Source organism: Heloderma suspectum, chromosome 10 (assembly GCF_057233095.1).
Source record: "Heloderma suspectum isolate Gila_16-S chromosome 10, 16-S_ref, whole genome shotgun sequence".
In the NCBI taxonomy this organism is placed as follows: Eukaryota; Metazoa; Chordata; class Lepidosauria; order Squamata; family Helodermatidae; genus Heloderma; species Heloderma suspectum.
Window position 1 is genome coordinate 37,514,100 of NC_139467.1, and position 22,766 is coordinate 37,536,865.

General features: G+C 48.0%; 1 protein-coding gene across 4 annotated transcripts in view; it reads left to right on the plus strand.

Moving 5' to 3' along the window:
• MAP7D1 (MAP7 domain containing 1) overlaps positions 1-22,766 on the plus strand; it is a 94,648-nt gene that overhangs the window by 45,742 nt on the left and 26,140 nt on the right. For 2 of the 4 annotated variants that reach the window (XM_084816007.1, XM_084816008.1), the window contains exons 2-6: positions 1,740-2,201; positions 6,308-6,376; positions 11,195-11,358; positions 14,117-14,231; positions 20,410-20,520. In XM_084816007.1, coding sequence (XP_084672133.1) covers positions 1,740-2,201; positions 6,308-6,376; positions 11,195-11,358; positions 14,117-14,231; positions 20,410-20,520 — 921 coding nt within the window. The remainder of the gene's footprint in view (positions 1-1,739; positions 2,202-6,307; positions 6,377-11,194; positions 11,359-14,116; positions 14,232-20,409; positions 20,521-22,766) is intronic. The other 2 variants (XM_084816009.1, XM_084816010.1) reach the window with 1 other exon arrangement.

A 22,766-nucleotide genomic window follows, 5' to 3' on the forward strand; every position in this document is an offset into this window, starting at 1 on the left:
ACTCCCCAACCAGGGTCATGGGAAAACAAGAGGGTGATATCAGCATGCTCAGGTGAACTTGAAGGCATGCAGAAGCAGAAAACGTTGAGAAAACCCAAAGAGGGGCCTCCTCCCACCCCGGCCGCGAAAGGGCTCATGGGCGACTGAGCATGCTCAGGGCATCCGGGAACGTCAGTTGGAAAAGCAAAATCGGAAACTGGAGAACTGGGAAGACTGAATTAGCCCTGCTTCAGAAGGGTCTGTAGCTCAGGCTTTTATTGTAATTGCCCTTTATTGTAATTGCCATGCTGGCTGGGGAATGCTGGGAGTTGAAGGACTTTTGTCTAAACATGCATAGGACTGCGCCCTTAATTTATTTATTGGATTTGTACCCTGCCTTTCTACCAAGACAAACGGCACTCAAGCCGGCTTACGATCATAAATAAAACTTGATGAAAACACTAATAAAACAAATGCATGAAAACACAATTAAAACAGACAACTTTAACAGAATAAAAACAACCGATGCATTTGCTTTATGTGGCTTTTGGAGGCTGATCTGTTGGAGGGGCTGTTCTGAGTGGGGTGATTCCAAACCCCCACTTTCCCCATCCAACAATCATCGCTGTGCATGGGATATCCAGGGTGCTTCCAGACGAGGCTTTTATTGTGCAATTGCCCTGCCTTGCTCATGGAATGTAACAAAAATCCCAGACCCTTGTAACCTTCCCACGTTCCCCCACTAGGACTTCCATCTTTTCTCTTTCCACCAAAAAAAAAAAAAAAGTCAAGGAGGAAAAGATGGAAGAGATGCATAGTGCCTTTTGACCCATAGTGCCAGAAGCCCTCTGCCAGGAAGGTTTCGGTTGCCACCCACCACAGGCCTTTCCTTCCTACTCTTCCTACGCTGCTGTGGTTGCTGGGCCTCTTCCCTCCGTCATGTCTTGACTGCCTGCCTCATCCCAGCCGCTCTGCCTCTTGTCTGCCTCCCTTGCTATAGAAGTTAGCCAGGGAGCTCCCACAGCCCCAGGCAGGGCAAGCATTTATAGCCCTGCCTTTGGCGTTCTCCAGGTTTCACATTGGACATTCTTGTTGCATTAGTTAATTGTTGTCTGAAGGACGCTGCGAGGGAGCAGTGTGTGTGTGTGCGTGTGTCGAGGACGGTGGTGAATTATGTAACAGGGAGCAGGAGTCTCTCTCTCTCTGGTCCAGCTCCATTCATGTGCTGCCTTGGGGGAGCGGCTGTTGTGGGGTGAGAAATGGGATCCCATCACCCTTTTGAAGCCCTCTGTCTCCATTTAACAATTAACAGTTTGAAACTCGGAAAGAGTATCCTCGGGAACTCTTAGGGAAGGAAAGAGCAAGTTAGCATTAAGGGAGTTTTCTTTGCCTGCTATGTGGTTGCTTGTGGCGCACGAGTACTGTTGGAGGCGGGGGAAGCAACCCCTCAAATGGCAACTATACATGGGCTCCATATAGCAATCTTTCACTGCTGCATTTGGGCATGCCGGCTTCCTGGGCCCAAGGGAGAAGGGGTCTTTGTGCCCAGTTGGCATGGTGCCTGGCTGCACTGCTGACAACGCACAGTACCGTTTATTTTGAATTAGCTGTGCCTGGCACCCTTGCCTCAAGATGGGAGGGAGCCCTGGCTTAACTCTGGAGAGGTTGTTTGGTACTAGCATTGGAAGATGACTCGGGCGGGCGGCATGATGACATTCGGAGTCTCCACGTAAACAGCCTTGCCTCCTCCTGTCTTCCAGCCTCAAAAGAAACCCTCCCGGAAGTGACGCAGCTCCCCCTGAGTGAATGGACTAGCCCTTCGCCCATCACAGTGCCCTTCATGAGGGAGACAGAAACACCCCAGTGCGACCAGCCTCCCTCTGCGCCCACACCCTCAGTCACTCCTCTGCCATCTGCAGCTGCTGCTGGTCCTACAGGAGAGATGTCGCCTACCCAAAATGGCTGCTCAGGCATCAAGACCTCCACAGTGCCCCCTGCTGAAGTGAAACCTTCCCTTCAGACTAACCAGGCCGGCCCCATGCCTGCCACAACGCTTCCTGCTGTGGAGACCCTGCCCCCTAAGAGTGACCGACCCCTGCCTATAGGTGCCCCAACAATGCCTCCTGCAGAAGAAACACGCCTCCAAGAAAGCGCCCGACCGTCACTCAAGAGTGAACAGTCTTCCCCTGCCCAGGGCTCTCTGAACCCCCGGAATAAACAAGGTACATTTGTCTGATGTGCATGGTGCTGAAAAGCTAAAACTGACCAGGCTGATCAGAAACCTGTCCAGATGATGTGACTTCCCGGAACTTTTGCTTTCTTGTGGGGAGACAGTAGATAGGGTTACGATGACCCGGTTCACATGATACAGTGGGTTAATTCATCCACGATTAGCCGCAGCACAGGTGAGGTGTGTGCAGCTGCCGTTCTGAATATGCAACCTCCGATTGGGGTGATAGGGGGTTGTGGTGTGTCATGCGAACCTGGCCGTTGTGCATTAATCGAGGGTTAAATAACTCACACTTATGAGGGTTAAACAACCCACACTTAATCCTTATTTGGGTTAAGTGTGGGTTGTTTAACCCTCGATTAACTCACAACGGTTGGGTCCGCACGCCACGCCACAACCCCCGATTGCCCCGATCAGAGGTCGCATGTTCAAAATGGCAGCCAGACACTGCAGCTAATCGTGAGTTAATTATTAATTCATGGATTAATTAATTAACCCACGATAACCTGCCATGTTCTTTGAACCATAATTGCAAAGGATAGGGCCTGTAGGACAGGCTTGTGTATTGCAAGGATCCCTGGGGGGACCTCTGTGCGCAGAGATAAATCGTCCCCGTCTGCAGGAGCTGCGCCATCCAGCGCCAAGCACTTAGTGTGATTTAAATGTTATCTTATGCAGAAATATTTATTGGCATACTTAAAATTAAAGACAGCAGCATGAACTTGTCTTACATTGTTTAAATGTAACAAAAAACCCAAAGCTATTGAAACTGTTGACACAGTCATAAATTTTAGCAACCCAAAGAACTGTGCACGATATGCTGACAACCACTCATTTATTTCAACAGAGTTCAACTCTCTTCCGCTGAGGTTTTTGGGGCACCTTCAGTTTTGCTGTCACTATTATTCGTTCCATTTCACACCGGGGGCGGGGGGGAGGGAGAGAGAGAGAGAGTAGGCCCTTTCCAGCCCTACTATTCTATGACATAGATGTTTTCTTTCACATACCTGCTAGAGATAATCACTTGGAAAATGTTGATTACAACTTTGAAACTGCCAAGCTTACCTGATATTGTGTTTGCTTTATGTGGCTTTTGGAGGCTTGCATTCATGCATTCATTCTTACTAGTGAACTTATGAAATGGAAATTTTTCTGCAGAAAAATAAAGCACTTCCCCACATCTCTGTAGGTAATATACAGCCTTTCTGGCGCCAGGGACCAGTCCAATTTTTCCATGGACCGGGGGGGGGCGTTTTCCGCTGACGGACTTCCGGCCGCTGGGACGCCATTTGTGTCCCTATTCTTTGCAGTAATCGGCTACATAAAGATTTATGTAGCCTATTACTTGTAGAACAGGGGCATGGACACCATTTGAGTCCCAGCAGCCGGAAGTCCGCCAGCGGCCGGAGCCGGCCAGCTGCTCTGTGGACTCACTGCAGAGCGGAGCTGGCCGGGGCGAGGATTCCAAGGTGTGTGGGGGGAGGACGGATCGCCTCCCCCCCCCCGTTGCGGACCCAAGGTGAGGGGATTTTGCACATCCCTGCGGCCCGGTTGCTGACAGGCCACGGACCGGTACCGGTCCGCTGCCCGGGGGTTGGGGATCTCTGATATACAGGACCATTAAGTCCCCTTAAGTCAAGGGAGTGAATAGGGCCTTTACCATAATGTTGTCCCCAGGGGACAAATCCATCCCATTTTGGCTCACCCCCTTCCTGCCAGAGGTCTGAACTGATCACTTGCAGGGCTTCCCCTCTTGTATTGCTCTGTCTCTTTCAGATCCCCCACCCCATAATTATTCTCTCCTGCCCACCTTCTCTCCCTCAGGGCTCCCACTACCTGCAAAAAATTAAGCAAGGTCACGTGACATTTTCATGCAGTCCTGAGACAGCGGTTTGACCACCCATGGACTATAGACAATACTGAGTTAGAGGGATCAAATGGGTTGGCCCTGTATAAGTCTTGTTACGTTCCTAACCACAACCCCTCCTGGTTTTCAGCAGGACACGATAGATATGGACAGAACTGGATATGCTTTGTTTAAGCCATCCCCCACCTCGAAGAATCCAAAACAGCCACATTGGGCAGTTGTAATAAATACACAAAGTCAGATAAAGGGATTAAAAGCACAGATGTTTATTTTAACTGCAATTTTGGGGTGTGTTTTTGTTTGTTTCAAACTTTATTATATCTAGCTATAGGCCATTACAATGCTTATAAATGTTAAAAAGAAAGAAACCTTTCCTAATACAAAACTTTGATTTAAATAAAAATTATTTAAAAACGCAACAAAGCTATTAAGAACAAACCATGTTTATCATCAGCTAAGGAGGTTGACCATTCATATCTACAACGATAATTCTAGATGTGGCAAGACTGCAGCTTCTTGGCTGCCAAAGCAAATTGGGCTACCACGTATGTGATAAATAGATGGTTATCGGCTAGGAGTGTGTGTATTTGGGTGTGTGTGTAGTTGGTTTGCAGACTTTAGACCCTTGGCCAAGTGCTAGGCTTTTCCTGTTTAACAGGGGCCAAATTTAGACCAGAGCAGCAAGGGTGGATGGTGTAGATGGCTTTTGACTTCTCCCACTGACACCCAAGAGGCAAGTAAAGGGCTCTTTAACCTCCTCCCACCCACCCCTGTGTGAGCAGCAGAATTATCTCCCCTTGGGCACTGCCATTTGCCAGCAAGTTAAAGCAGAACCTCCCCGTGATGTATCTGTTGCTGGGCTGTATGATTGCAACCTGCAGATTGCCTGTGTTTGCCTGTTCCCCTGCATAAAACATTGCCAGCACATTGCAAAAATAACATGATGGAGGAAAGGCTAAGCTAGGACCTCCTCCTTGATACACTAGGGAGACTGGCAAATTGCATTTATTTTATTTATTTAAAACATTTCTGTCCTGCCATTCATTACAAAAACTTTCAAGACAGCCAGCAATAAAAGTTATAAAAATACAATAAAACAATAAAACCATTTAAAAACTGCGATAAGAAAATCAAGAGAACAGCAAGGGAAGCGGTCGACCCATCACCCTGCGCAGCCTTTTATTCAACAACGTGCCTGGTTGCCATGGGTGACTAGGAATTCCATACAGGCGAGCGAGTGGGATGGTGGAGGAGGGGTGGATCTCTCCATTTCTCCTCTGACATCCCATTTGGGTCTGTGCTAGCTGAGGAGGAAGGAAAGTCCCTTCTTCCTTCCCAGCACAGAAATGCAGTGGGATGACAGATCACTCAGTGCCTCTCCACCACTCTGTTTGGTGGAAGGATTTTCTTTTTTAAAAACTTGCGAAGAGGCTACGAGCCTGCGTTTCGATGCTGACTGTGGAGGAGGGGGTTTCCCTCCCTGCATGGAAACCTGGGCTAGTCGCTTCTTGGTAGGCTGGTCGAAAAAAAATGCAGGCTGGTAACTTCCGTGGGTTTCTTTACAAGGCTTTCCCCACAGCCTGCTGGTGAGTACATATAGCAGGGGTGGGCCGCTTGAGGCCCTGCAGATGTTTTGGCCTACAACTCCCATGATGCCTTACCATTGGCTGTGCTGGATAGGGCTGATGGGAGCTGTAGGCCAAAACATCTGGAGGGCTACAAGCTGCCCACCGCTGACGTGTAGGGTCACAGCATCTAGGGCTGGTTTGGTGCTGGAGAAGCAGGGGTGGTGGTTGGCCTGATTGTGACTTTCAGCATCCATCTTCAACCTTTTAAGATTTTGTACTTTTAGCCCCACCCTGCCACGAGTCCCACTTTTTATTACCAGAGGTCCATTTGTTGGTCTCTCTCTTATTTGATGTTCCTCTTGCTTGCGTTTCTCTCCCCAATTCTCTGTTTACTCTTCTTTATATACTTACATTGTTTTGGTTTTGTTTGTTCTTGGTTTACAATAAATCTAACCAAAAGCATGGCAGTGATAGCGGTGGTGTGACCCACTTCAAGGTCAGGTTGAGATCTAGTTTGGGGGTGTCCCCATCCCTTGCACCAGTTGAAGACTGATTATTTAGAAGACTGGCACAGCCGTGAGGAGGACTTGGCCGGTATCATGAGGTGGTGGGTTTGTGTGTGGATTTGCTGACTGGTTTTTCCCCTCTCTCTGTCTCTCCCAGATACCCAGAAGGCTCAAGCCAGACACAAACTGGCCCGGGAGCGGCGAGAGGAGCGAGCCAAACATCTGGGTAAGAAGCAGCCCCTGTGTGTGTCCGTGCGCGTGTGTTTGGGAGGTCTGGCATACAGAGCTGGAATGGATATTGCTCTGTACCTAAGAGTGCATCCAATGTCCCTGACTCCCATGCAAAGAAACTGGAAGTAGGCTGATTCAATTATTGAGGAGGAAGGTCATAGGAGAGAAGGAAAGGCGGTGGCTCAGTGACGGACCTCCTCTTTTGCATATAGCAAGTTTCTAAGTTCTGTCCTCAGTATCTCCAGGTAGGACTGGAAAAACTCCTGTCTGATACCCTGGAGAGCTGCTGCCAGTCAGTATCAACAATACTGGGCTAGACGGATCCAGGGTCTGACTCAGTATAAGGCAGCTTTCTATGTTCCTTTGCCCCTAAGGTGTGTCTCTTCTTTTTGCACCTCTTCACTCTGCCGGAAAGAGGCGCTGTTAAGGTTTTCCAGTCATTGTTTAGGCCTGGCCCCGGCTTGAGGCAGAATGAGGCAGCTTCCTCAGGCGGCAGATTTTGGATATCCTTAAAGGGTAGGAAACTGTTGGCTCTTTAATGTTTTCCGTATTTGTGCTGCTGAGAATGTGCTGTTTGGATTTTTTTCTGCCTCCATTGCCAAAGCATCTTGGGGGGAAAGAATGGGCAACTAGAAGTCCCTGAAGGGCGCAATCCTATGCATGTTTAGACAGAAGAAAGTCCTACAACTCTCAGCATTCCCTTGGCTGGGGACTTTCTTCTGTCCAAACATGTATAGGATTGCACCTGAAGTGACATATATCTGACTTCTAGACAGACAGACACACACACACACACACACACACACACACCCCTATCACATTTTAGTTGAAGTATGTTTAAAAAAAAAAGAATGTCCAGTTTCAGTCACGAGTGGGAAAAGGTTGTGAGAGACAAGAGATATTCTGCTCTTCAAAGTTGCAACTAGTTTTGCTGAAGGACCGTTTTCACAAATGAGTTGCAAGGACAGGTAGCAAATGTCGTGCTCTGTCCCTCAAAATAGTCTGTTTCCCAGTTCTTTAGTCACAGCTGCTGCTGATCTGTCCCTCTGGGTCAGATGACACCACTCAGAGGACTCAATTTGGCCCCTGGGCCATCAGTTGCTCACCCCTATTTTAGAGTGCAATCCTATGTATGTTTAGACTGGGGCATGCTGGGAGTTGTAGGCCTTTTTTCTGTCTAAACATGCATAGGACTGATCTTTAATGTTATTTACACTTCAGTCCTATATACACATTTACCTCTGCAAGTCCCATCATACTCAGTGGAGCTTACTTCTGAGTAGGCATGCCTAGGATTGTACTGTCTGTTTCTTTGGATCTTGAATGTAATGCCCAAGCCATGCCTGAAGGTGCCACACTTTCAAATCTCTTTATTGTTTGGGGGCACCACTTTTATTACAGTGCCCAACCAACCTGTGATGGGGAGCAGGGTTGTGAGGTAGAATATATTTCCGCTTGAGGGTTGCCATGTTTCTTCATTGGCCCTGCTCATGTGCCTTTAACAGCCCTGCCCAAATGCCCAAAAAAGTAGCCGGTGAAGCTTTTTCCACAAGCAGAAAATAAAGCGGGTGGGACAATGTTCCCAAAATGAGACCGGTGTCCCTGAGAAAGAAGGGCAAACTCAAACCTTGAGAGAGATCCTTTCAGGAAAAAATCCTTAAAAGACCTCTGTCTGGAAAGTAGTGGTCACTGGAGATATGGAAGTTGTCAATCTCTGGTTTGAAGGATGTCGCTTGTAGAGCAGACCTCCAAAAGCAGACTTGACCCCTTACCACTGTGTGCTTTGAAAAACCTATAAGCAGAGGCTCATGATGCATTCTTTCCCACTGTATGCAAACACATACCAAAACAGAAGGCTGTGAACCCCCTGTCTTGAACTGATTTTTAGGGCTGAGAGTAAATGGAACAGCTTTCCTATTGGCATAGCAGCATTTTTGCAAAACAAAAACAGCCAAGGATCAGCTCCCTTTGTGATAGCTGTGCTGGATGAAACCCTCCAAGAATCCAGGTTTTGTGAACAACATGAACATTTGTTTTGACAAAAAACAAGAGCAAAGGAGATGGGTATGGAAAAGCATTGCCAAATGACTAACTTTTCACAGAATAGATGGGTCTTTTTCCCTTCCCTCTTCCCTGTGGATTTTGGTGAATTAAAAAGTTTACATGCATGTTCTTCGACCCAAGATAGTTTGAGAAAATTCCTTCCCTGTGTACAGAGTTGTGAGTGGGAAGGAAATCATCGCAATTCTTCTTTCCTTCTAGCAAGTACACACCACACACACCTCCTCCCCGCCCCCAAGAGAGAGTTTAGTCATTTGGGATCATGGGTTCTTCTTCTGTTACTTGCATCTGTGAGATGTGGCGGTAACGTCTTGGCTACAGACATTCCTTTCCCAGGCAGTGGGTCTGAGGTCATTAATTTTGCTGGGTGCTGCTGCTGCATCTATGCTCTAGCAGCCTCCCTCCAGCTCTCCCCCTGCCCTCCACAACACTGTCACTTTCCCCTGTACTGTGGCCACTCCAGCCTAAATCACTTTCCACCCCCATTCCCCTATTGTCTGGCCTGAATGTGTTTTTCGGGCCAGCTTCCCGTTCCTTTTGTGCCTGGCCCCGGCTGCATCTCCCCTCCGCGCCCGCCCTCCTGTTAGTATCCTGCTCCACATTGTTGTTTCGAATCTCCCCCTCCCCCCAGCCTGCTGTCACCAGCTGTGGGGTTCATTCCTGAAGCTGGGGGATTCAGTTACTGCACTCCAGTCCCTGCTCTCGGCCAATTTCCGCTTCTCTTGTTCCTTCTCTCCCCAGCCAGGGCCTGCCAACCTGGCTCTCCATTGCGGAAAGCTCCTATTTATTTATTTACTCATTTATTTTTATTTGTTTAAAATCTCCGTCACCTGCCTTTTCGAACTTTGCTCGAGGCGGCTCACAGACATTTGAAGCGCGCAAAGTACGTCAAAGCAATTGAACGATTAACTTAAAAGCGTAACCGTTCTCCCCTCAAACCTCCCCAGATCTTTTCCTTTTCCTGCTATCCAAAGGCCCTAGGGAAAAAGGTAGGCTTAATCTGCACAAGCATGAGATGAGCTGGTCAGCCCATGTCTGGACTGTAACCAGGTAGCGCCTGGCATGTTGGGGCAAATTTCAGGGCCCACCATGGCTGACACAAACTCCCTCGCTTTTTAAGAAAGCGTGTACTTGTTTTTATGGCCCAGCATCATAAAAAGGAGTGTTGGGCTGGGCAGTGGCTGCCGCCACCGTCTTCCTTATCCCGATGTTTGCGTTCACATCAGGAGCCCAGAGGCTTTGGGGCTCAGGAAGGAGACAGCTGCCTCGCCCAGCACTTCTCTTTACCACGCAGGGCTGAGGGAATACCAGGTGACTGGAGATGCACCGCTTTTAGTGCTGCCATTTGCCCCCTCTGCTGCCATCTGAACCCTGGTAAGCTTTGGGAGGCCCACTAGGGAGGCGCTGGGGGGCAGGAGGAGTTACCAGAGGGCACCTTGCCCAGAGCCCTGTCCAGCCTGGTCCTGGCCCTGACCTGGCCACTTAAGCTCCTCCGTGCGAAAAGCTCCCTTCACATAGAAAACTAGATATCAGGCAGAGAGTCTAGCCTGCCCTTCTCACTGATACGCTAATGTGGATAGGGAGACATTTTTCTCCCTCTCTTTAATATTAGAACCCAGTGGGGTCATCCCATGAAGCTGATTGGTGGGAGATTCAGGACAGATAAACGAAAGGACTTCTTCACACAGCGCATAGTGAAACTATGCGCCCATTCCTTAATTCATAAAGTATGTCTACCCACCTGTGCCACATTTTTACATGTGGCTCTGGTTGGCATAGGTAAGCTATGAATTCACTTCCAGAAGATGTGGTGATGGCCACCAATTTGGATGGCTTTAAAAGGGGGTTGGACAAATTCCTGGAGAAGAAGGCTATCAATGGCTACTAGTCCTGATGGCTATGTGCTACCTCCAGTACCAGAGCAGTGAGCCTATGTATACCAGTTGTTGGGGAACATGGGTGGGAGGGTGCTGTTGCACTCATGTCATGCTTGTGGGTTTCCTGTGGGCAGCTGGTCGGCCACTGTGTGAACAGAATGCTGGACTAGATGGACCCTGGATCTGATCCAGCATGGCTCTCAGGGCTGGTCCGAGGCATTTTGCTGCCTGAGGTGGAGCAGCAAATGGTGCCCCTCACGCATCCAAGTCAAGGTGCATGGGATGCAAAGCCAGTCACGTCATTTGGGCACATGAGGCAGAAAATCCCACAAGCTCCTTTCCTCATCTCTATCACTAAAAACACAGTATTAACAGACTGAATGGCTAACAGTTTGCTGCCCTTTTAAATCTGCTGCCTGAGGCAGCTGCCCCACTCTGCCTCATGGTAGGGCCGGCCCCGACGGCTCTTCTAATGTTCTTATGAAGAGCAATAATAAAATGTGTTTGCTAAACACTAAAGAAGCCAAACTGCAAGCTGGTATAGCCAGATGTGGGTGGGGGTACTAGAAAGGATAGCTTTCAACCAGCCTTCCAGAAGGCTGGGATACTGGTTGCGATGGACCTTTGCTGTGATCCAGCAGGGCTCTTTTTTTCAGACGTATCCTCAAATTGCCGGACTTCCTCTAAATACTCTCCTGCGCTCTTCCTGGGGGACTTGTTGGATGAAATGAAAGCCACACCGCCTCACTGTAACTTAATATGCCCCAGGAGTGAGGGAATCTGTGTGTGCATTTTTAGGCCAGGCCATGCGCTCTATTGCTATATCCCATCTGTGTCTGGCTTTTTCTCCTTGATCGTCTTCTCTCCCCTGGTAGCGGCCAAGCGGGCCCTGTGGCTGGAGAAAGAGGAGAAAGCGCGGGTGTTGCGTGAAAAGCAGCTGGAAGAGCGGCGTCGGCGTCTCGAAGAGCAGCGGGTGCGAGCAGAGAAGCGCCGCACTGCCCTGGAGGAGCGCCAACGTCAAAAGCAGGAGAGGAACAAGGTTGGCAGGGGAGGCAAGGGAGGTGGCCCCAGGGTCACTGACCACAGGGCTTGCGAAGAGGCAGGCTGTGGATTAGGGGTGCAGAGTGTCAGTCAAAGTCAAAAAAGAAACCGCTGCACCAGTTGAATTCCCAACGCATTTCGATACTTGGTCTTTATCAAGGGAAAAACTCTTTGGAAGAAGCAAGGGAGAGGGAATCCTCTAAAAGAATCTCCCAGAGTTTTTCCCTTGATACAAGACCAAGGGCTGAAACGCACTGGAAATTCAGTGGGTGCAGCGGTTTCTTTTTTGACTTTGGTTTCCAGCCTGATGGCTGTTTCTTCAGATCCCTGTTGGCACTGTTGCATGCAGAACGTCAGGCCTTCAGGCCAGGTCTGGCCCACCCAGATGGCCACAGCCCCTTCTCCCGGGGCCATCCCCTTTCCCATGACTGCCAATAACTTGGCGGCCTCCTTGCTTTTGTGCCATTATTTCTCCATTCTAAAAGATCGAGGTGCCTCTCTTCAGGCTTAGTTACTGGTACTAAGCGCTTTAGGGTGCAATCCCATGCTTATTTAGACAGAAAAAAAGTCCTACAACTCTCAGCGTTCCCCAACCAGCATAGCGCTGGGAGTTGTAGGACTTTTTTCTGTCTAAACATGGATAGAATTGCGCCCTTATGCTACAGTACTTGCCTGGGTCCACGCCTTTGCCTTTGGCTCCACCCTGTTTTGTCTTTGGTCCCACCTGCCACTAGAATGAGGCCCTCGAGATCTTCTCTAAAAGGGTTCAGCACCCATGCTGTAGATCACTAGAACAGGTGGGGCAGCAAATGCCAGGTGGCAAGATATAGAATAGCATGGGAGGAAAGAGAGGAGGATGGGCAGGGATTTTAGTCCATGGTGATTTCTCCAGGAAACTAATATTTATCTATATCTGTCTGTCTGTCTGTCTATCATCTATCTATCTATCTATCTATCTATCTATCTATCTATCTATCTATCTATCTACCTACCTACCTACCTACCTATCATCTGTCTGTCTGTCTGTCTATTTGTTTGTTAAATTTATATCCCATCTTTTTGCCAAAAGTGGTGCTTAAGGCAGCTAACACTGATTAAAAAACAACAGATTTTAAACAGAATCATGATTAAAACATAACAAATCAGTTAACATACAATGAAAACCCAACAGTAGAGAGCCAGTGTGGTGTAATGGTTAGAGTGTTGGACAGGGACTTGGGAGATCCAGGTTGTAGTTCCTGCTCGGCCATGAAGCTCACTAATCCAGTCACTGACTCTCAGTCTAACATACCTGACAGGGTTGTTGTGAGGATAAAGTGGAGAGGAGGAGGATCATGTACCCTGCCTTGGGCTCCTTGGAGGAAAGGCAGGATATAAACGTAACAAACACACAAAGAAATAAATAGTGAAAGCAATAGACAGCACCCATAACCAGGTAAAAACCCCTTCAGCAACAAATCCACTTGCATGCCAGAGGCCTGCCTGAATAAAAATGTCTTTTCATGCTGGCAGAAGGATAAGGAAGAGGGAGCCAATCTGCCCCACCCCGCCTCAGCAGGGAATTCCAGAGCCTTGATCCTTGGAAATCAAAGTGTTCCATTTTTCAAGCTTCCAGTCCTTACTGTTATGACCGTTCGCCCTTTGGAGATTTGGCTTCAGTCCTCGCTCAGCCTTGGGGAAGTCACTATGTTTAAAGGCAAGGGCTGTAGTTCAACGACATACTGTCCATGCAAAAGATCCCCCCCCCCCCAAGGTTCAATCCCTGGCATCTCTGTATAAGACTAGGAAGGATACCTACCTAAAAACTTGGAGAGATGCTGCCAGTCATTGCAGACAATACTGGGCCAGATGGACCCATGGGTTCAACTCGGTATAAGGCAGCTTCCTGTGTTCTGAAGGTGACCCTTGCATTTACCATGGGAGGTGCATTTAAAAATCAGAAGGCCCAAGGACCCACCAATTCAGGAGCAGGAATGGCTTCTTACTGAGCATTTGAGTAGCCTACAGTCTGTGTGTTTGTCTCTCATATATTGTTTATATAGATGTGGTTTTCCTTATATGTTCCTTACAGTTCCTTTATATTTCCACCAATAAAGCTTGTTCTTGTCGTTCAGTGGCAAAGCACATGCTTTGCATGGAGAAGGCCCTAGACTCAATCCTCAGCGTTGCCAATTAAAAGAATCAGGTAGCACTGGGGTCCCCAACATGGTGCCGCCTGATGCGGCCCTCGGGGGCCAAAAGTTCTGCACTCCTGGTTTAGTGTTTCTCCATGCATTGATCTGGTTTGCACATAACGACAACCCATGGGTTGTTTAAGCTGTGGGTTGTCCAGCACGAGGGGAAGCAAATGAGCATGCTTGGCTTCGGTGCACTCTTCTCTTCCATTTTCAGTAAACAACGTACGATCGTCCCATTTGTAGGCTGTGAGCGTGCTGTCCGAACCCGGGCATGCTGGGCTGTTTAGGGGTTAAACAACCCAGAGATAACCTATGATTTGTTCTTGGGTTAACTCTGGGTTGTTTAACCACTAAACAACACAGAGCATCCAGGTTCGGACGTCACACTCACAACCTACAAATGGGGTGATGTTAGGTTGTTTACTAAAGGCAGAAGAGAGGAGTGTGCCAGAGGCAGCATGCTTGCTTGCTCCTGGTCACCCATGCCCGTTCATGGATAAATAGCCTGTGGATTGTCATTATGTGCAAACTGGGTCATTGTGTCCTTCCTCACTTCTTCCCTTTTCCTTCCGTCATCAGGAACGCTATGAAGCCGCCATCCAGCGCTCAGCAAAGAAAACCTGGGCTGAAATCCGGCAGCAACGGTGGTCGTGGGCCGGTGCGCTGCACCAGGGCTCCCCTGCTCACAAGGATGGTGAGTGGAGACATCTGCACAGACCCTCTCTGGCACATGTTATGCGGACTTGCACACATTGGGGGAGAGCCACTATGTGCATGTAGGTCAGGACAAATGTGGCGGTTGCACACACAGGCATGGTGGACCTCGATGCTTTTGCACGGCTGGTGGATTTTGCATGTGCCTGACCCAGAAAGGGCCTCTTTGCACCCTGACTTGTAAGCAGAGGTCAGTACAAACCAGCCTCTCTTTTTTTGCATGGGGAAAGCTGGGCTTTTCTTTGTAGCTTCCTGTTTCGGTGGGCTGCATAGTCAGTGGACCATTGGATGCTGTGGTGTGGTGGCTCTCTGGTGTTTCCCTTCCCTACCTGGGTGCTGCTCAGAACCTCCCACATCTGTGTCCTCATTTGTTTGCTGTCCTGGCATGTAAGATTGGACATCAGGGTTTGCAAGAGCGTGACATAACTTGGGCATAGTTTGGGCCAGGCTGTGAGTCACATGAATCTGTTGTGGCCAATCCATTTAGTTCATGGACACTGGCAGCACAAGCTATGCTCAAACATAGAAGGGCATCGTTTCTGCCGTGCAATTGCCCAGCCCAAGAGTCTATGGTGTGTTTGTTAAGAAGGTGCCTAGCCCTCATGGATGAGGAGAAATGGGTGGAAGTTAATGTGCAGTTTCTGATGCAGGATGATAAACTAGTAGTTTGCCTGAGAAAGGCTTCCAGCAGACTAGGGGGAAAAACAATAGCAACTTGCCTGAAAATAGCAGCTTGCCTGATCGCCTGTGGGGAGTAACAATTCCCTCCAGGTAACCAGGCAAGGAAGCTTTACAAAAGTTGGTTTTTATTTTCATTCAGGCTGCAAATGACGATGTGTGGGCAGGCAAAGTAGTAAAATCAGTCATGGGCTAATAACGTTTGTGGTTTGGTTTTGATCCTTTGAAGCCCTGAACAGGTTGGGATTTGCTGCCGCTGCTAATAAATAATAATAATAAATTATTATTTTTATTAGCAGCATTTTTATAGAGCAGCATTCAAAGCACTTCACCTATATTATCTTTTTGTGACTCTTACAACAACCTTGTAAAGTAGGTCTGCTGCCCATGATAGCTACGAAATGGATTGTCCACCTTCAGAAATAATATGGCTTTGAGTACCAGATGCTGGAAACAAATACAAAGGATGCCGTTGCCCTTCACAGCCTCGGTGGGGCTTACTTCTGAGTAGGCATATATAGGATTGCACTGTGAGCTCATGGCAGGGGCGAGATACAAACCACCCCTCTCTGACTGAGAACTGGAGGCCTTCCCCTCAAATCTCATTTTTTTATTGGGTTATAGGGTACAGGCTAGGGCCTCTTCTGTTCAGTTCCTCCCCTTGGAATCCTCCTTCCCCCCCTCAAGAATGGTCCCTCAAAACCTAAACCCTCCTGATTTTCAGAAAAAGGCTTTAACCCTGTAATATTTCCATAGGTGCTTCATTGTTCGTGAGACTCATGTGGCATTTTAAATATTTGTGATTAATATGGTGTGTTTAATTGTTCTCCTTTGCTTTTTGTAGTTTGGCATCACAGAATATTTAACGTTTTATTAGCTGTGTTTTATTTCATTTTGGAAATAAAAGCAGGATATATCACTTTTAAAATAAGGAACTAAAAACAGCAAGTTTCTGAAAAGATAGGTATGGTGGGTGCTCTTATTTATTTATTTATTTATTTATTTATTTATTACATTTATATCCTGCCTTTTTTCCTCTTTAAGGAACTCTTCCCTCTGTTCCGAGATTCATAGAGGTTGATTGATGCGTAGATAAAATGGTGGTGGAAGGACACTCTCTACATGTTGAAAGCCAACTCTTTTAACATGATTTCTTCACTTGTTCATGAACTTTGTGGCTGGCTGAGCAGGGATTTGAACAGTGGAGGCTGGTGGCTCCAATGCCACTGGGATGGTGAATCCGCTTTGGTTTCTGTCAGAACTCTAAAGGAGCTCTCCAAGGTGCACCTGGAATAGCTGCTTTAGCGTTCTGACTGGTTCTGACTGAAGCCCAGAGCAGATTCACTGCCTCACTGACATCAGAGCCATCAGCCTCCACTGGATTTGAATCTAGGTCTCCCCTAGCCCAAATCCACCACTCCGTCATAGCTCATGGTGGCCAATAATGAGCTCAACTGGATATCTCATCTTCTCAGTCTGCCACGGTCATAATCCGCACCAGCCTTCCCCAGCCTGGCGCCCTCCAGATTTGTTGTGCTACAACTCGCGTCATCCACAACGCTCTCCCACCACCCTCCATTTGCCTTCTTTTTCCCTCTCAACAGACACCTTAACATTCCATGTCTCAACCGCTCTCAACCACAGACTTAACTCATGGGTTCATGTGACCTCCCTCACACGTTCATGAACAGGTGGGGGGGGGGTGGATCATGCTTTCTGGCCAGACCTCTTGCTTCATGAAGTGGGCATCAACCGCACCCCCTGCCAGCTGTGCATTCCCCATTGATGTGGAGCATGCATGGGCGTAGGGCACCTCCACCTGAGGGGGAATTCTGGAAATCATGTATCTACTCAGTGAGATCCCTCTCTCTGTTTTCTTCTTATCTCTGCGCAACCCACAGACCCTTAACAGGACAATCCACCAAACTAGGTAGTAAAATATATGACATAATACATTATACATACACAGACTTGGTTTGTATATAACACTAAGCCATAGTGTGGTTTGTTGAAATCTGGCTTGTGCTTGTGTCCAAATCCATCCCTACAAACAAACCATGGTTTGTTAACCAGCTGGAAACCACGAATAAAAGCCATGGTTTGTTGTTGACTTTCAAAGTCTGGCTTTTTAAAATCACGGTTTGTCGTGATGTCTGGGTCCAGAACTGCAGTTTATCCCTGCCTTGTTTCCGCTGCTGACCACATTGAAATGGAGGTGCCCAGCAAAGAGCAGCCTGAAAACAAAATCACTCTGAAGCTTGGCAAAATGAACGGGAGAGAAACAAACCAGAAATAGGGGAAGCAAGCCGTGGTTTATTTGTTCATCTGCAAGACAGTTCATGGCTCAAGTAACAAAGCATGATTAACATAAACCATGGCTTAGAGTTACATGGAAACACAGCTACATGGACACACGCATGCACACACGCACGCACGCATGCGCGCACGTATGCACACATACGCTAAAACTCCATGGAACCAACTGGGCAGCTGAAGCTCCAGGTCAAATCCATCTCCCTTTGTGGAATTTTTAGAGATGGTTTGGTGTCATCAGGCTTATGCTTGTATTTTCCTCCCTTGGCACTGTGATGGGGAAAAGGCACCGAATCAGTGAAGGGCCAGGGGGGGTGAGGGTGAAGTTTGGTTGCCCTGACAAAGAACATGGGGGATGTGCCGCTGACTGCAGTGCCAGGAGTCGAAGACCAATAGTAGACCGCTCCCAGTTTCTAGTGAACTATCCAAGTGCCACAATTGCTGGGATACTGACAAATGTTGAATGTCGAGGAAAAGGGTCCAGCTGTCTTTTGAGGTGGTGCAGCACCTTAAACACTAACAAATCTATTCTGGTGCAACCTTTCATGGACACTGCCTGCTCCATCAGATGCTCTCTGTTGTGTTCCGGGATACAGCTGACTCTTCTGAGTAGATGTCACCGTATCAAAATGAATTTGCTTCCCCAGAATCCGACAGTGTGGATTCTGATACGTGATATCCCCCCACCCCATCCCCCAAATAACTAGCATTTCTATATTTGGCATGGGTTCTTTAATTTCTGTACCCCTTTAATTAAATCAGCCTTTGAATGAAAAACAATGAGTTCTCACGCCAGGTGAAGCATATTCACCAGTTCAAGGCAGAAAGGGTGTTAGAAGCATAACTGGCTTACTTACAGTCACTTGTGAAAACAGCCAAGGATTTTAAAGCCAGGCCCAAAGCCATCTGCCCCTCGTTGAGTTGGGAAGGATGCCCTGGAGGGATGCCCAGCCATGGCAGCAGGCCTAGCGATGCAGGTGGAATCCTCCCTCCAGGAAAAGTGGGCTGGACCAGAGAACTGCTTCCCTTCCTCCACCTCCCCGGGCTCAGCATCTCCAGGCCTGCAGCAGGTGGGCTAATCGTCAGCAGCATGCTTCCCCTAGTGGAGAGTCTCATCCTTGCCGGCAGCACCAATGGCCTTCTCTTGTGGCACTCTGCGCATCTCCTTTATTGGCTGACAGGCGAGTTTTCAGGCAGCTTTTCACACACCCATCTTAGCCCTGTCTTGTCTCCCATCATGATTCATTTGTCTATTTATAGGCTTTCTGGGCATGGTGTTACATCTGTACAGCACCCAGTGCATGCTGTAAGCCAGCCTTCCCCCTCCTGGAGGCTATTGGGAGTTGTAGTCCAACACCTCTGGAGGACACCAGGTTGGGGAAGGCTGCTGTAAGCACCAAGTCAGGGACAGGCAACCTGGCCCCTTCCAGATGTGTCAGGCTGCAACTCCCATAATTCCGGGTCATAGGCCATACTAGCTGGGAGCTTCTGGGAGGTGTCATCCAAAACCTCTGGAGGGCACCAGGTGGCCCTAGCCCTGCACTAAATAAATGTTGAGCAACAGCAGAAGTGAAATCTCTGACATTCTAATGCTGAAATTTTGTGGAAAGTCAGAATTGTTACCAAGAAAGCCGTGTATTGCTACCAAGAAAGCCATGTACTCATCACTGATAAACTTGTCACAAACAAGTGCCCAGTTCACCGTCAGCTTCAGTTTTCCACCTGTGAAATGGAGATAAAAATGACCATCCACAAAGCCTGATGAAGACATATCCATTAGGTTAAACTTTGTGCTTCTGGGTTAGCACATGGCCAGAGTCCAGAGAGGGGTCCTGGAAAGGGCAATTACCCTTTCTTTTGCCCCTGGACCCACTCCCAAACCCAAAAGTGGAAAGCCCGATGATTTAGACTGCACACCCTGTCTGTCTCTGTAATGATTTCAAGCAAGGAATTTAAGCAGGCTAAGGACCCTCCCCAGTCCCACACTTATTGCAGGGGGCTGATACAACATGATACTAGGTCAAGACTTTCCTCTGCTCCTCAAAGCATTGAAGGCATATGATGGGCTTTTTATGCATCAGTTGTTTGCTGTTGGTCCTTCTGATGTTTTTATTGATTTATTATGTTTTGGTATTTTTAATGGAAATTGTTTTTAGCTATTTTGTATTTTGTATGTTTTAATAATTTTGTTGTAAGTCGCCTTGGGTCTTTTTAAAGAGAAAGGCGACTAAGAAATTCAGTCAAAGAAAAGAAAGAAAGAAAAGAGCCTTTCAAGTTATCTGTCTGTCCTGAGACACATCATTGCTGCCTGGTAGTGGGAATTCACACTATAGAAATAACAAATCTTGCAATGCTGGTATGGAAAATCCTGTTTGTTTTTAACCCAGGCTGTTTGTTGTGTGGTTTCTGAGCCTGAAGAGGGGCATACTTGTGGGTGACTGCGTCTGTTTCGTGTCCTAAGCCTGGCGTCCATCTTGTATTCACCAAGTTAGTAGAAATGTCTGATACCTGCATCCAGTTACCTAGTATTTAAAATCACGTACTAAGGCTGCAATTTAATGCAATCTTCCCATGGGATTCAGCCCCAATCAACTTGGTGGGACCTGATTCTGAGTAAATGTGCAACTGTAAACTGTAAACAGCCAGCTCCTGCACCTTCTCAATAGCCTAAATGGCCCTTTCCAACTCTGTGGTTTTATAATTCCGCTACTGCTGCTTGGATGCAGAAGGAAAGGCTACGAAGTTCTTTATATATTGCTCAGTTGGGCATTGTGTGGCAAAACCCAGAGCTGGTAGCTCTCCTGGAGGTCTGCAGACCTGTGGACAGTGCACATGGCATGCGCCATCAGATGCGCCAACCCGCTTCCTGCCAAGCTCAGCTGTGCCTCCAGTGTAGGCGGCACGCAGCTGAGCCAAGTGTCAGTGCTAAGCGTGAGCATGGGCTGCCAATCCGCATGTAAACAGGTATGCGGTTTTGCACCGCCATAGACATGATGTAAGATGGTGCAGGATGGCCACCCTGGACCCGCAGAGTTACCTCACAGATGTCTCCTTTCCTGCTCCTTCCACTGCATGACATCTGCTGCTGCCGCCGCCGCCGCATGCTCGCATGTCTGCTAAGTCCCCCCCCCCGTCCTTAACACCCGTGTGTCTTTTCCCTCTCATAGGTGCGAGCAGATGCTCTCTCTCTGCCGTAAATCTCCCCAAACATGTGGACTCTATAATCAACAAGCGCCTCTCCAAATCTTCTGCCACCCTCTGGAATTCGCCCAGTAGAAGTAAGAGACCCCTGGGGGTGAGGGGAGGTAGAGTACGGTACTGATTTTAAACCTGTATCCCTTCCTATCCCATAGGCTGAGGGCATGTTTAAAAACTGGTGAGATTTTTAAAAGATCCATATAACACCATACCATAGAGGCTTTGTGTGCATGCAGCAGTTCCGCACAGGCAAAGATGTGCAGAATTTAGTATTCGGCACAGAATTCTGCATTGTGAGAACCTCGGCTTTAAAAAAAAAATTCAAGGTTCTAGCCCTCATGGCTGCCAAGGCACCACGAACGTTTCTGTGCAATGGCTGGTGAAATCTCAGAAGCCAGAGGTGGGTTTCAGTCGGATTTCCAGTGGTTTGAGGGCAGGGCACCTTGCCCCTCCTTGTGACTAGCAGAAACATCATAAATCATGCAAATATATGCAGATTTGCATAAGGTGAATGGTGGGAAGTTCCGTTTATCTTCATGTGGAATTTAATGATGGAACCAATGACCTGGGCAGGTGGTGAGATTTCTCCCTTGCTTGGAAGTCTTCAAGCAGAGGTGGGTCAGCCATCTGTTGTGGGGATAACTCTGGATTTCCTGCATTGAGCAGGGGGCTGGATTAGATCACCTACAAAACTTCCCCCTGCTCTGACTCTGAGGAAGCAACCTGTAATAGTAAGTTATTTGGCTAGATTTAGCTCACTGTGGCCATGAAAACCGGAGGCACGTCGCAACCATTGAAAGAGCCCCACAGATACAGGCAAACCCCCCTCCCTCACCACCGTCCTGCCGCTTTTTGTTTCCTAAACTGGTTCATCCCTGCTTACTTACGTGTCCCGGGACTAGATGTGGTGGGCCACTCACCAAGAAGGAATTGGCAGTCACCGTATGTGAGGTTGAGGGACTGTGTCGCTGGAGGGATTGGGTGGGTTGGATCCAGTCCGACGGAGTCATGCTTTGGTCCCATTGAATTCAATGAGGCAAGCCAGCCATGATTGAAGTCACATTGGCTTCAATGGGACTAAAGCATGACAAAGCCTAGATTCAACTCTTAACAGTGAATGCATTGAGTTAGGTCTAGAAGGCTACAGAAGGCCTCTTCAGAACCTGGCGCACTGGAATAACGGACACTAGACAGCTTGACTCCTACAACAGGGAGCGAGATGCTACAGCCCCGAACAATAGGCACGAGAGGGGCTTGGCCAGGCACTATTAACAGGCCCAGCGTAAGTGGCCTGATGCCAGCAAATGCTGTTGCCCAGCCCTTTTTGCCAGGCGGTATGCAAGTCGACAGAGCTCGAGGCCTCCTTGTGCAACTGAGTGCTAGATTTGGGCTGGGTGAGGCTCTGAGAAGGTGATTTAAGGTGACTGACCTTTCTTGCAACCAGGGTTGTATATTCTGTAGGGGGAAATATTCAGGTGGAAAATCCAAGCCAGCCTCAGAACCACCTTTAACCTGCAACATTAGCAAGGTTGCTGTATCCTGCTGCCTCAGCCCAACTTGCAGTATTAACATTTGGACTATACTGCAAGGTTGTTGTAAACCGCTGAGCCTAACTTGCTCAGCCTAATACCCTAACTTGCAGTATTAACACTGGACTACATTGCAGGGCTGTTAACTGAACAGTGCTTTTCAGCGATGTCCTCAGCGTGTTAATAGCTCAGCTCCTTTTTCTTACGGTGGGATTTTTATTTTTATTTTGGGTCTTTCCCTATCTCCCAGGTTTGACCGCTGCCCCAATTCTGGTTCTGGTCCCAGTGTTCCCTTGCCAAGCTTTATTTGTTTGTTTGAGTGTATTTGTACCCTGCTTTTTTGTGTGAAATGTCTAAAGTGGCTAACAAGTTTTAAAATCACAAAGGTATTCAGCACAAGCTGTATTAACGTCATTAAAAACGTACAAATCTGAAGAGAGGCACTTGAGAGAAACAAGATATAGCAGCAGAATTCAAACGCAACAGATCGGCTGAGGAGTGAGGAGGAACGTTTTCAGACCTTCCCAAGAACCACAGCAGGCTGTGGGTTTCTGACACTATAAGCCAACGCAGATTTTGAGCAGAGCATGCTAGCATGGGTGAATCGTGCACACACAGGAGGTCCACACCTTGGTACAGACAAGCAGTAACTTATATACTTTGCAATTTCTTGCTGTGCCACAGTGCTCAGCCGATCAGGTACTACCACGCTAGTGGGGCTACTGCAGTTAAAGCACGTACATACAGGCAACAAAACCTTCCAGCACAGTTTTCTCATCTACTTACACCATGCCAGC